At 40.8% G+C, this 13,540-nt stretch overlaps 1 protein-coding gene across 6 annotated transcripts in view; it reads right to left on the bottom strand.

The window, feature by feature from the left end:
* The window catches only part of CBFB (core-binding factor subunit beta), a gene marked incomplete at both ends in the record, with an annotated part of 41,074 nt that extends 28,258 nt beyond the window's left edge, over positions 1 to 12,816 (bottom strand). For 4 of the 6 annotated variants that reach the window (XM_084257580.1, XM_084257581.1, XM_084257583.1 and 1 more), the window contains 3 exons: positions 8,282 to 8,398; positions 12,451 to 12,537; positions 12,739 to 12,816. In XM_084257580.1, coding sequence (XP_084113706.1) covers positions 8,282 to 8,398; positions 12,451 to 12,537; positions 12,739 to 12,816 — 282 coding nt within the window. The remainder of the gene's footprint in view (positions 1 to 8,281; positions 8,399 to 12,450; positions 12,538 to 12,738) is intronic. The other 2 variants (XM_084257582.1, XM_084257585.1) reach the window with 1 other exon arrangement.
* Positions 12,817 to 13,540: the final 724 nt, after the last annotated feature.

Below are 13,540 nucleotides of genomic sequence, written 5' to 3'. Positions count from 1 at the left end.
CTGTTTATAGTGTATACGTTCACAAAAAGACAGCAATAATTTAATTCCCTAACCATATCACTATATATAAGATAAAGAATGTTAACTAAGTCTGTGGCCTCTAATCCTCTACAGAAAACTAAGGATCAAAGAAGTGATATCAAAGAAATAGGGTCTCTGAGCCCTAAATGGCATTAAAATTTACAAATGTTTTCTTACCAGTAAAATGGAAATCATAAATGTATCAGTGTGTTTTCTATGTTTCCATTAAAACCTAACTGGCACATAGCCAGGGCTACAGAAGTATTTGCTACTGTAATTCTTAAACAGGGGAGTAAAAGTACACTATAGAAAAGGGAGTCCTCTATTCAGAGGCAGTTAATAAACTTTCTTTCCCCCCAAACCTGCTTTCACTAGTATGCCAAAGGCTTTCTGATATGAGAAAAATATTTTTCATGACTATCACCTGTACAGTATGACTACTGTTTTTCCTTGATTAACCTGCAAAGGCTTCCTATATTCTGGAGGAACACTAACTGTGTCTGTTCACTAAGTGCAGCCATGTCCATATTTCTCCTCTTTATTATTTTAAAAATTAACATTGATAATCATTTTGTTGCTTTCCTCTATATACAAAGGGATTTACTTAATTTTAATTTTCCTATTCTTTCATGGTTAATAGCAGTAAGATCAGAAAGATACAGATTTTTTTTTAAATGTCAGATAAAAAAGTATCCACCAATTTTTTGTAAGATGTGCAGGAAAGCTGTCCAAAGATAGGTGAATTCTGTTGTATTATACTTCAGCAACACTGATCCAAAAAATCAATTACAAGAGAAAAATGCAAAGAACTGAACTAGAAGATCGCAGCCCTTATCAAAAATCAATCCCTTCAGTTGATAACATTTCAACAATTTTTATCCTTGTAGTATTTCAATTAATCAATAAAAAATATTGGGGTAGGAAACAGAAGCAAGGAGAGAAGAATTAAGGAAGTTCCTCTCAGACATTATTTCTACCTTCTTTAACCTAGAATATGTAGTTCAGATGAGGCCACAAATGAAATTTCACCTTATACTAAAAGGTAAATCCAGGTAAAATATACAATTCAAGCAAAAGAAAAAAGAGCACACAATTTTCAAATACTTCAAAGGTACATTTACCATAGAAAATTAATGTAACTCCAATTGGATGATAGTATGACATCTTAAATTTTAAACTTTATTATTCATGAAGTCAGTCAACAGTCGGAGACTTAAAAATAATTGTAATAAAATAGCTTCTTTCAAAATATATGCATAAGGCTCCCTGTTCTAAGTATTACTATTCGGCTATTAAAATATAATCAGGGCCTCCCCGGTGGCACAGTGGGTTGAGAGCAGCGCATTGCGAGCACCGCTGTGAAGCTGTCCACAGTCTCTGCAGCACGGGTTTGATTCCCCACCAGCCTGGGAGCATCTCACATGGCACGGGAGACCTCTCCTGCCTGGCCCTCTGCTCCCCTCAGCAGTGCTTTCAGTCTGTCTGCCTGTTCTGCTCCCCACTCTGTCTCTGGTGAATTCTCTCACCCTCCCACACCTCTGGCCTATACCCCAGCTCTTGTATAAATAAATAAATCTTTAAACAGAAAATAAATAAAATATCATTTACTTAAAATATATTTAAAAAACATGACTTATTTCATGTACTAAACTGCTGATAAACAAACCCTACAAAATATTCTTCATATTTTAGTTGAATTAAAATACTTAAAATCTAGATCTACCAAGCTAAAGTTGCCTCAATTTCTCTAGGGGAAAATCACATTCCAAAGTTTTACCACAGCTATCTTTTATTTGGAGTGACTGGGTTGTCTAAGGAAAAAGAACTTGTTGAGCTTGAATAGGGATTTCTCAAAGCTAACATCACAGAGTCCTCTATACCCTGCCAAATTGTGGATAGTATATAAACAGACATAATATTTATTTTGGGACAAAGATTCTGCAGGCAAGTAAGCAAAATACTCCAGAAGAAACAAAGTCATAGAACTGTGGAGAAGCCATTTAAAGCAGTCTGTCCTCATACATTAAATCAAATGTTATTAAATTTTATTTTGCTGTGTTATGCTATGAAAGTAATAAAAACTTTTGTTTAACGTTTTATAAAAGTTCAGGAAAAAAAATTACATGGGAGGCCTTCGTGGTGGCACAAGGGGTTAAGTCTCAGCACTGTGAAGCTATCTCGAAACTGCAGCATGAATTCAATCCCCGGCCAGGGAGCTAACCCACATGGCCCAACAGACCTCTCCTGTCTTGCCTGCTGCTCCCCTCAGCAGTGTACTTCAGTAGCTCCACCTGTTCTGCTCCCCACTCTGTCTCTGGTGAAGCCTCTCACCCCTTCTCCCCCACACCTCTGGCCTACACCCCAGTTCTTGTATGCATAAATAAAAATAAATCTTTAAAAAAAAAAAAAGGAAGAAAAATTACATGGAACTTTCAAAAGTACTTATTCTAATTATATACTTTATAACTACTTTTCAATATCCACTACTATTATTTCTATCAATTTAAAATCATAAATTGTAAATAGAAATTCAACTACTGTAAACAATTCAATCCCTTTTTCTGGGGCCAATGTAATCAAACTAGACACTGTATTCAATCGCCATAGAAATAATAGCAAACAAACAGTAGCACTGTAAAGTTCATTCTTTAGTTCATAAAATATTTTTCACACCCTTTTTCTTTATGCTCACAAACTAGGATCTTGTAAGCTTTATGACACACAAAATGCATGCAAAAACATTAATCTGACCAATGAAGACCAATAATGTATGGTGAGCCATAATCATTGGCATTTGTTTGAAATAAACAGTATTGAAAATCAGTTCTAAGAGGAAAGAGCAAGGGAACTGGAGTTGTTTGGGCTACAAAAATTTAAGGCAAGAATGATTTAAATTCTGACCAGTTGCTTTCCTTGTCTTCTACCAGCTAAATTAGAGGAAAGCAATTTATTTATTTTTAAAGGTTTATTTATTTATTCATTCATTTATACAAGCACTAGGTACAGTCAGAAGCGCGGGAGGGTGAGAGAATTCACCAGAGCCAGAGCAGAGAACAGAACAGGCAGAATGACAAAGTACACTGCTGAGGGGAGCAGCGGGCAGCAGGAAAGGTCTGCGCGCCATGTGGGACCCTCGCCCGGTGGCCGTGGATTGAACCAGCGCTGCAGAGACTGCGGGCAGCTTCTCAACCCAGCGCTCAACCACTGCGCCACTGGGGAGGCCCTAGAGGAAAGCAATTTAAATGAAGGAAGAATTAAAAACATCTGGGATGTCAGGGTTTCTAATACACCAGGATGGCCCCTTGGGAAAGATGTGGTGTTCCAACACTGTATAGCTACCTGAAATGAAGCTGACCAAAGGTACCCTATAGCACTAAAACTGGATGATGAAGTTATCTATAATCTCACCGTAGAAAATCATCAAATAGTCTAATTTTGGACAGAACCTTATAATTTAAAAGATATTTCCTACATACTCTGGTTCCTAGTTTATTTTATTTTTTTTAAGATTTATTTATTCGTGCATACAAGAACTAGGGTACAGGCCAGAGGTGTGGATGGTGAGAGGATTCACCAGAGACAGAGTGGGGAACAGAACAGGCAGATTGACTGAAATACACTGCTGAGGGGAGCAGCGGGCAAGCCAGGAGAGGTCTGCTGCACCATGTGGGTTTTGCTCCCTGGCCGGCTGGGGGGATCCAACTGCAGGGGCTGCAGATTGCCCCATAGGCTGGCTGTGTCTCAACCCCTTATGTCACCAGGGAAGCCCTGGTTCCTAGTTTAACCTTCACATGAGGTATATAAATATGGCCGACATTGTGATTCCCATTTACAGGTAAGAAAAAGTTATGACAATCTTTTGACTCACAGCTCTTTCCTCTACACTGTATTATTTAAACTTTTTCTAAGAAAGACCCTTATTAGATGTCAACGTAGACAACTCACTAAAAACCTGAGTCCAAAAGTTTGAAATGTATTTGTAACACAAACTTTAAAAGTCCTTGACTTGACCTTAAAGTATTTATTCATGGTCACATATCCATTAACAGATCTTCCTTAAAGACCCTTGATTTGAAAATATTCACAAAGGCAGAGAGAATGAATAAAAGAAGATTTCCCTGAACCCATTTTCTTAAATCTAAAAGCCATATTTCCAATCGAAGAGATTTATGGAGCTCATGTTTCTTATTAGCATTCTAATTTTTTTGAATTCACTAATTTTAAGTGAATATTGTGGTAGCCAGTCTCTAAAACGGCCCCAATGATCCTAGCCTCCTGGTATTCACACACTTATGCATAAATATATCCTCCCCTCCCTGTTGAGTGTGGGCTAGACTCAGTGACTCCTTCTAATGAATAGAGTAAGACACAGGCGACTGTAGAATAGGTCGTAAAAAGGAAGGAGGGTGGCTTTACTCTTTTCTCTGTGAAGAAAAATACATAATTAGGAACTGAAGTCACCAATCAATAGTCAGATGAGTGAGCTTGGAAAGGGACTGTACAGCTTCTGTCAAGTCTTCAGAGAATGCATAACCCTAGCTAACAGTCTGACTGCCATCTCCTGCGAGACCCTGCTCCCACCACCATCTAACCAAGTCAGATTTACAGATTCTGTAAAAGGAGATGAGGAAACTTCTGGGGTTACCTGCATTGTGGATGATATTTACATGGGTACACATATATTTGCTAAAAATGGGTACATTTTATTTTATGTAAAACTATACTTTAATAAAGTTGATCTTTTTTGAAAATGCCCTTGAACTCTTAAGATAAGCAGACTTAAGTATTATTTGTGGAAAAAGCAGTGCCATAACTTAAGAAGGGTGGGTATTGAGAAAACAGAAGCTGTAGTAACAAGCTACCACCACACACTCACATGTCTTAAATTGCTCCTCAAAATTACTCCACCCACAGCTTTCCCCATCTCATATGACAGCAATCCCATACTCCCAGTTGCTCTGGCTAAATATGTTGGAGGCATTCTTTACTCTCACAGCCCACACCCAATCCCTAAGCAAATCTTATTGGATCAAACTATGGCTATTTCTCACAATCTCCACTACTTTAATCTCTCACCAAAGTTTACACAAAAGCCAGGCCTCCCTGGTGGCGCAAGGGATTAAAGCACAGCACTATGAAGCAGTTCCCAGCGGGGGAGCAACCCACATGGTGCAGCAGACCTCTCCTGTCTCACCCACTACTCCCCTCAGCAGTGTATTTTGGTCAATCTGCCTGTTCTGTTCCTCTGTTCCCCACTCTGTCTCTGGTGAGTCCTCTCACAGCCCTGCCCCCCGCATCTCTGGCCTGTACCCCAGCTCTTGTATGCATAAATAAATAAATCTTAAAAAAAAAAAAGTTACACAAAAGCCAATTGGTCTCCCTGCTTCATTACTGTCCTCTAAACTTAAGGGTAACCCAAAACCTAAGGCTGATCTTATTCATCTGCTCAAAAACCCAAAATACTCCATTTTACTCAGAATGTCTCCTGTCTGGAGCATCATCCTCCACCCCACCTCCCAATACCTAACTTTCCTTGGGTCTCAACTCAAGAATGACCACCTTTACCCAGACCATTCCAGTTAAAACAGCAAATAATCCTGTTCATGGAACAGCTTTATTTTACTCTACTTTTCCCTTTTTTTCCAGAGTGATTACCACTTTGTAACATAACAATACTTATTATCTATATTGTCTACTTCTCGAATCCTTCCACAAAACAATATGGCAGGATTGTAGCTCAACTGTCTAGTACATTGCTTGGTATACATAAAAAGATACTCAACAAAGATCTTCTGAAGATATCCATTCTGAATAACTGTCAGGTATTGAACTGGGAGCTATGCATTAATCTCATTTTACAACCGAGGACCATAAAGGTTAAATAAATTGCCCAAATTAACACAGCAGTAAATGCAGTAGTATATGAATACAGTATTCAGCTCAATTAATCCTAACTTCAAAGTCTTAATCACTAGTTTCTCAAAATTGGGTATGAATGGGAAGAGAACTAAGATGTATTAGGAGGTAAGTACCTAGGTTGAGAGTATGTGGAAGAGACAGTGATTTGGGATCAATATAAAGAGTGGAGGCAAATAATTAACATCTGGGGAAATTCCTGTAATTTTCTTTGCTTCTAGTTCTAGTCCTGTGGGGACAGAAATAAAAGCAACTAGCTATTAAAAAGACATACATAAAAAATGAGGAAGAAAAATAAAAGATCCTAAAGCTTATGCTCAATAATGGAGAAAACTTAAGTCAGTCCCTTTTCTCTAAACACACTGGTGTACTTTATCCCAGTGATACGAAGCAATATACTAGCTTTTTTTTGGGCCTTAAAAGTGTTCTTTTCTTCTAGGTCCTATTGGTGTAGTATCGGGATTGACAGAGCTGTACTTGAGAAATACATGATCTACATATAAACAAAGATTTAAATCTGAGGGAAAGACATTGATTTCTGCTATTCTTGGAACATAGTCACACTCAACTGCATATATGGTGCTTATGATTTATTTCACACTAGAACAGAAGAGCTGAAAAATTGCGTCAGATCATATGCCTGCAAAACGTAAACTACTTACTACCTGATCCTTTACAGAAAAAACTTATAAAACAAATATGAATAAAATATAAGTTCCCCAATAGCTCACTTTTCCTAAAAACATATCCTCTAAATTCTATAAGTCAGTCAACATTTTTGTTGCTCATATACCTGACAGTATCTCAATGGCTTAAGCCAAGAATAATGTACTCTTCAATCCAGCAAACAAATATTAAATTAATTCAAGCAAACATACTTTGCAGCAGAGTTAATACCTATTTATTAATTATTAAATACTGGAAGACCCCCATAATACGGAGATATCAATTGTGATGGTTTAAGATAGTTTAGCATAAAAACCAAGAGGAAAGGAATTTTTTAGTTTATGTCTTTAGTATCTGAGGAACCATGTTAAATAAACTTTAAGAAAAGATTTTGGACAAGGAAAAAAATTTTTCTTCATTTAGTCACACATTCATGCACCAAGCAAAAAAAAGCAATAATCCTACAATGATTTCCCAACTTTTCCTTTACATATAAGGATTACCAAATAATAAAATCCGGAACATTTGCTTTTAATCTTTCAAGCAAAAAAAGTTAATAGATAGGGAAGCAAATTACGTATTACTCATTTTTTAAATTCTTTAATCTTTATTTTCCATCTCCCAATCCAAAGATTAGTTGGTTTGTCATCCATTAAAATAAATCAACTTTACTGTATAAAACTAAAGAAAACAAAAAAACTCTTCACTGTGATGTGTGTGTGTACACAGCCTAATACAAAAATCTTTCAAGTTCCTCCGAAGGGTGTTTAAATGCATGTTATGCTTTCTAAATAAAGTGATAGGTTATGCTATTGTGACAACATTTAGAAAAATTAGCAAGTTGGCAAAATCAGGTATGAAAATACACCGTGAAGAAAACAGGAGAAATATTAAGTATAAAATAAAGCATATAAAAAAATTCTCTATCTTACTTCAAGAAGTGAAGAAGTAAAAACATCTACATTGAAAGATGAACCAATCCAATATATTATTCATTAAAATTTTACCAAAATCATATAAAACATATAACTCAGCTGTAATAAGGCTCCAATTTAAACATTTCCACCTACATTTTTCATATCTTCAATCTAAACTTACAACATGAAAATTTTATTTACAACATGAAATTAATGCATTTGTTTTCCCAGAAACTTTTCCTCAACACAAAATTTCCATGTTAGTTTTCACATTGTTTTCCCCAAAATTAAATTTGCTGCATTAATAGTAGAAAGTTACCCATGAACTGTTTCTAAATATTATTAAATTTTAAGCCCACAGAGACTTTTCCCATTTTTCTTTTAATTTCATTTAACAGTACTGTAGTCACACACATTTTAGTAAAAAAAAAATAAATTTTTTTTGTCAACACTTTTAAACGAATTAAGTTTTGAATGTTACATGTAAGAAAGCAAGCTACTCTCTTTAAAGGACTAGAACTTTCCATTGTGAATATTACATACATTAAATTAGTAATAGAATGATATAAAAACTTGGAGGATTTTTTAAATTGTGCAACATTTTTATTTATTATGGAATGCAAACAAATATAATAATATACCTGTATAATCAGACCTGTGACCTCCTTTACCAAATAGACTCTTGTGCTCTTTATGCAAATCAGATAATCCATAATGAAACAATGCACAGTATTTCAAATTGCAAAGAAAATGCTTCCTACCTTGCCTGCTTCTCTTTCTAAGTCGACATATTCCCGGCTAGGTGTTTGTCGCTGTTCTCCCTGCCAGCTGGCCGGAAAAAACTGGAGAGACAGATTGGTTCCTGTGGCCACAAAAGCCTTTTAGAAAAATCAATACAAACAGGATCAGGAGCAGGACATTACATAAATTATGCAGGCAGTCATTTATTTTTACATCAGTTTCTGTCTTAAGCCAGGCAGCACCGAGAATACTTAAAAGTAAAAAACATGCACTCATCATTTTTCTTAAGTATTAAGTTACAAACATCTGATTCCATTTTGAGGACATTTGCCATTGGCTGCTTAAATATAAAATCAGACATGGAATCAATACTTTCTTTCAGGTCATTTTTTGCTGACGTTAGGATCGCGCGTTGCTAACATCAAACTAGAAGCCACCATCCCTGAATTAAAAAACTTGTACTTTAAATAGGAAAATCACTGAAGATCTATACAAATATTAAAATTTAAATCATAGCACAGTTTAAAGTCGTGCAAATTACATAGTTAAACTGTTCCCGATTTCCTTTGCTGAAGAAAATACCATGCTCTTAAAGTTCATGTTAAAAATGTATTTGGAACTGTCCTCTGATAAACCATACATTCACACGTGATGCGATAGTTCTCACCTCTTTAAAACCTTGGATGATTGAAGCATAAATTTTCTAAAATCTGACTTAAGTAGGAGAATGGGATCTGCCAATAACAAGAATATTCATCCAGTATTTATAAACGATTTGGATGGCACAAGTCAACAGATAGAAGAACCTAAAACCATTTTCTCTGTAGCCCCTAAGCAATTTAATTCTATATTTCCCTCAGAGTAAAAAAGAAAAAAAAAAAAAAAAAGGAAGTAACATTGTCTCTAGTCCAGAGGGGAATTAAGAAATAAGTAAAAAGCATCTTTGGAAAAAAAAATTTTTTTCATCATATAAATATAAACTCTTCGTTAAAAGATTTTTCTTTTACTAATTAAAATTCTAAAGTGTAATTTGTTTTCAACTATAGAGTGTTCATCTGAAAGCAAGGGGTTCACATTTTGGGCAATGTGTTTGAAGTCACTGGCTGATTCAGCTATACACTAGTTCCCTGATGCTTAAGAGTTTTTATAGATTTTTTAAAAGGTAAAAATTATACTTCCTATTTCTAGTATTGATACTGTTAATATAATTGTCAACCTAACCTCGAAATCTCTGTAGACAGACATCTTTGATGGCATTTCCCTAATGAACATTGAGGTAAATATTCTATATGAGTAGACCGAACACACATCAACATTAACCTTAAAAAAACAAAAATTTGTCCCTAGTGACAACCCCCGCCCCCACTCTGGCCTACATTCCAGTTCTTCTACACATACATAAATAAATCTTTAAAAGAAAAATTTCCCCAATATTAGCATAAGTTTAAAAAACAATCATGTCAAGTGAAGTGAACCAATAATACTTCAAATGAAAAGCAGGCTCTAGGAGGGAAACTGCCTAGGCAGTATAACCTGAGGCAAATTACTTAACTCTGTATCTCAGTTTCCAGTATTTGTAAAGTGCTTACAACAGTAGCACGTAAACACTGCATGTATATGTAAATAAGAGAAATAATTTTGAACTGAATAAGAGAGCCACCTATTCAGCCTCAGATAATGAAATTATCAGAGCAGAGTGGTAGCTGATAAGAGATTTAGCCAAGAATGAAAGATCCTCTGTCAAAATGCAGCACACATTTTTTTTTTTTAGCACTGAACTAGTAACTTCTACTCCTACCAAATCAGTTCTGAGCTAAGTAAAGACAGTCTACAGATCTTATTACCTCACCTCCTGTCTGAAGGCCAACCTCAGAAGAGATTTCCTGCTTCATCACTTTATGCCCATTATATCAACATCCCTTTCTGAGACAGAAGTAGTTAAAAAAACAAACAAAACAGGATCATTCTAGAATAGTGTTTCCCAAACTTATCTGAACACAGAACTTTTTTTTTTAAATGGAATAGCTACACATAACAGTTGGGAAAATTCTGTTAAAAAACATGAAAAGGTCAAACTGTCTATATGTAAAACTGTCTATAGGTGTAATTGTATGTAAGAGTTCCATGATGTCCCACCTATGTTTTATAGGTTCCATAAATAATAAAAGAGCAGAACATGTGCCACTCCAACATACCTTTATCCTTCCATCTTCAAGATTAAAAATGTATATAGTTTTTACTGCTCAAAGTAATCACCATACCTCTCATAAGCATTTTTTCTTTTATTAATCATTAGTGTTGGAGACATCGCCCACACTCCTAGTACAGTGAGAATTAAATGAGATTTTACCAAACAGATTCTTCTACTCCTTATCCATAATCACTTTTATTTTAGGTTACAATAAGAGTGTGGGTAAGTTTTACAGCTAAGAAAAGATGAGCATCGCAGCCCTTACATTGTTTTACATTTAAAAAATATAAAATCTTCATTAGCACAACTAACATGTCAGAGATGTCCAAAACATAAAGAAAAGAGGGGAAAAAACCTGTTGGGAATCATATATATGGTGCTATGTTTTATAAATGTGTGTACATATACAGTGTAGTGTTCTAGACAGATGTTTGCCATATAAAGCTGTTGACAAAATATATGCAAAATGATACCTTGTCCAGTCAAAGTAAAAACCACAGCCTGCTTATAAGTCGTAGGATAAATTTTGAACAGTAAATCTAGTGATCTATAAATTCAAATAATCAAGAACTTATGATGAAAAAAAAAAAAAACTACATAAAACCTGCACAGAGCAGGCTAGATGAAGGATTCTTGTACCACTCAGTGCCAAACCAAAACATATTTGTCCTATACATTTGAGTCATGCAAGTACTGAACTAGTCAAGAAACTTGGAAGTGGGCTAAAAAGTGAAGATTTTCTTTCATAATGTGCAATAACGACAAAATATTCCAGAGCTAATAAATTTAGCCAGTAACTTCTATCAGTAAATAAATCGAAAACGCCTTCATCTTAACTATCACATATTCTTTAAAAATAAATTCGACTTCAGTAACAAAAAGGGAGAATTCTATGGTATGAATATGTAGTATGTCTCAATACAAAGAAATATTCTCTATATGGGGGTGAGAGTTTTCCAATGTCTTATCATTAACCCCAATTCAAACCGGATCTTCACCTTAAGTCTGCAAAAGCAATGGTCCAAGCCATCAAGTAGACAACGGTACTGCATTACACAATACTTGAATTTTTTTACTTTTTAAAATTAACAATCAACCTTTGTCTTTAGTTTCTTCTTACCCACTTTTCGGTCTCATCAGCACCTCCAACAGGACAAATCAAAAGGACAAATCAAAAGGAGATGAGGGCAACGAGGACACTTATATTTTCCCTTCAACATAAAGTCTGGTGGAGATGAAACAGCCCCCAGTTCAACTGTCGATTTCTCCAATCCACTCAATTCTTCAGGCACGACAGCCCCGAGCGGGGTATCAGGTTTGAAAAGAGCCTGCAAAGGCGTCTTTCAGATCCTCCTGAGGCTTAACATTCTAAGAGGATGGCACCGACTCCCCCGCTCCCCTGCCAGGACGAGAGCTAACTAACCCCTGGGTGATTTCTCAGATTCATTCTGTTGTACGGGGGAGGCAGCTTCACACACACACACACAGCTTCACCGAAAATCTAGCGTCCAAGAAAAACAAACGATCGTGCAAGAGCCAGAATCCTGAATGAAGCCTCATCCCCCCCACCCCGGGATGATTTCTTCCCACCTATGTACCCCAAGCCTTCGGTCAGTGCACCCCAAGCCTTCGGTCAGCGCCACCGCCCGCACCACCTTCCCGGGTTCAGCCGGGGCCGGGGTGGCGTCCCCCCGCCGAGGCCCCCCGTGCGCGGGGGTGTCCGGGCGCCCCCTCCCCCCGCGGCGGGCCGGGGCAGGTCTCCCCGCGAGGACGCGGCCCGCCGGCGTCTGGTTTCGCATTTTGAATCCCGAGTAGGAAGTGAGACGGCGGCCGCCCAGTTCCGGAACCCGCCGGGCGCCGCGGCCGGGGCGCAACAAGTGACCCGCGCGCCGGGCGCCCGGCCCCCCGCGCCCCGGCCCCCCGCGCCCCGGCCCCCCGCGCCCCCGGCCCCCGCGCCCCCGGCCCCCCGCGCCCCGGCCCCCCGCCCCGCCGACTTACGATTTCCGAGCGGCCGTCGCGGCAGGCGTTCTGGAAGCGCGCCTGGCGCTCCTCGTGGGGCCGGTCCCTGAAGCCCGTGTACTTAATCTGCGAGGGAGACGCCGCAATCAGGGGCAAATCCGCGGCGCCGCCCGCGCCCGCCCGCGGCGCCGATAAGGACGGGCAGCGCCGCGCGGCCGCCGGGCGAGATTGCCCCGGGCGCGCCGGCGGGGCCCGGCCCGCCCGCCCAAACTTTTCCCCGCCCGGGCCCACTCGGGGCGCGCGCGGCCTCCGGCGCCGCCGCCTCACCTCGCACTCGCGGCTCAGCTTCCTGAAGAACTCCTCGTTCTCGAACTTGCTCCTCTGGTCCGGCACGACGCGCGGCATCTTCCCGCCCGAGGCCGCGCCGCGGGGCTCCGGCTGGCGCGGGCACCCGCCGACCGCCTGCGCCCACCCGCGGCGCCCCGGCTCGCGCTTCCCTTTGTTTCAGGCGCCCGCCCGCGTGGACGCCGCGCCCGAGCCCGAGGTGCCGCCGCCCGCCCGCGCGCAGCCCCCGGCGCCGCCGCCCGGCCGTTGTCTCCCGCCCGCGCGGACCCAGCACCCGCCGCCCCCGGCCGCCGCCGCCGCCACTTCCTCTCGCCGCCCGCCCCGCGGCCCGCCCCGCCCCCGCGGCCCCACCCTCCTGCGCGCGGCCCGCCCGCCCCAAACTCCGGCAAACAAAACGCACCATTCACAACTCCGCGGGCCGCGCCGCGCATGCGCCGCCCGTCCGCTCGCGGGGCCGCCGGGCTGCGGCGAACCCGAGCTCCCGGCGCGGCGCGGCGCGGCCCGGCCCGGCCCGGCCCTCCTCCCCCGGCCCGGCCCCCTCCCCCCGGCCCGGCCCGGCCCGGCGCGACCCGCCGGCCCTCGGACACCGGCGGCGGGGCCCGCGCGGGCCGCTTCTCTCGACTGTCTGGAACTTCGCGGCCCCTCAGCTGCGCGGAGCAGCCCCGCGTGCCACCTGCGCCTGAGGTAACTGAATTGCTGGGGCGCGTCGCGCCCCGGACCCGAGGCGGCGCCCGGCCGGGGCTCACGGTGGACGGAGAGCGGAGGAGGCACGTGCGTCCGCGTC

The sequence above is a fragment of the Talpa europaea genome (assembly GCF_964194135.1).
Source record: "Talpa europaea genome assembly, chromosome: 16".
Classification (NCBI taxonomy): domain Eukaryota; kingdom Metazoa; phylum Chordata; class Mammalia; order Eulipotyphla; family Talpidae; genus Talpa; species Talpa europaea.
The sequence above is the reverse complement of the archived record's forward strand: the minus strand, read 5'-3'. Positions and strand labels throughout refer to the sequence as shown.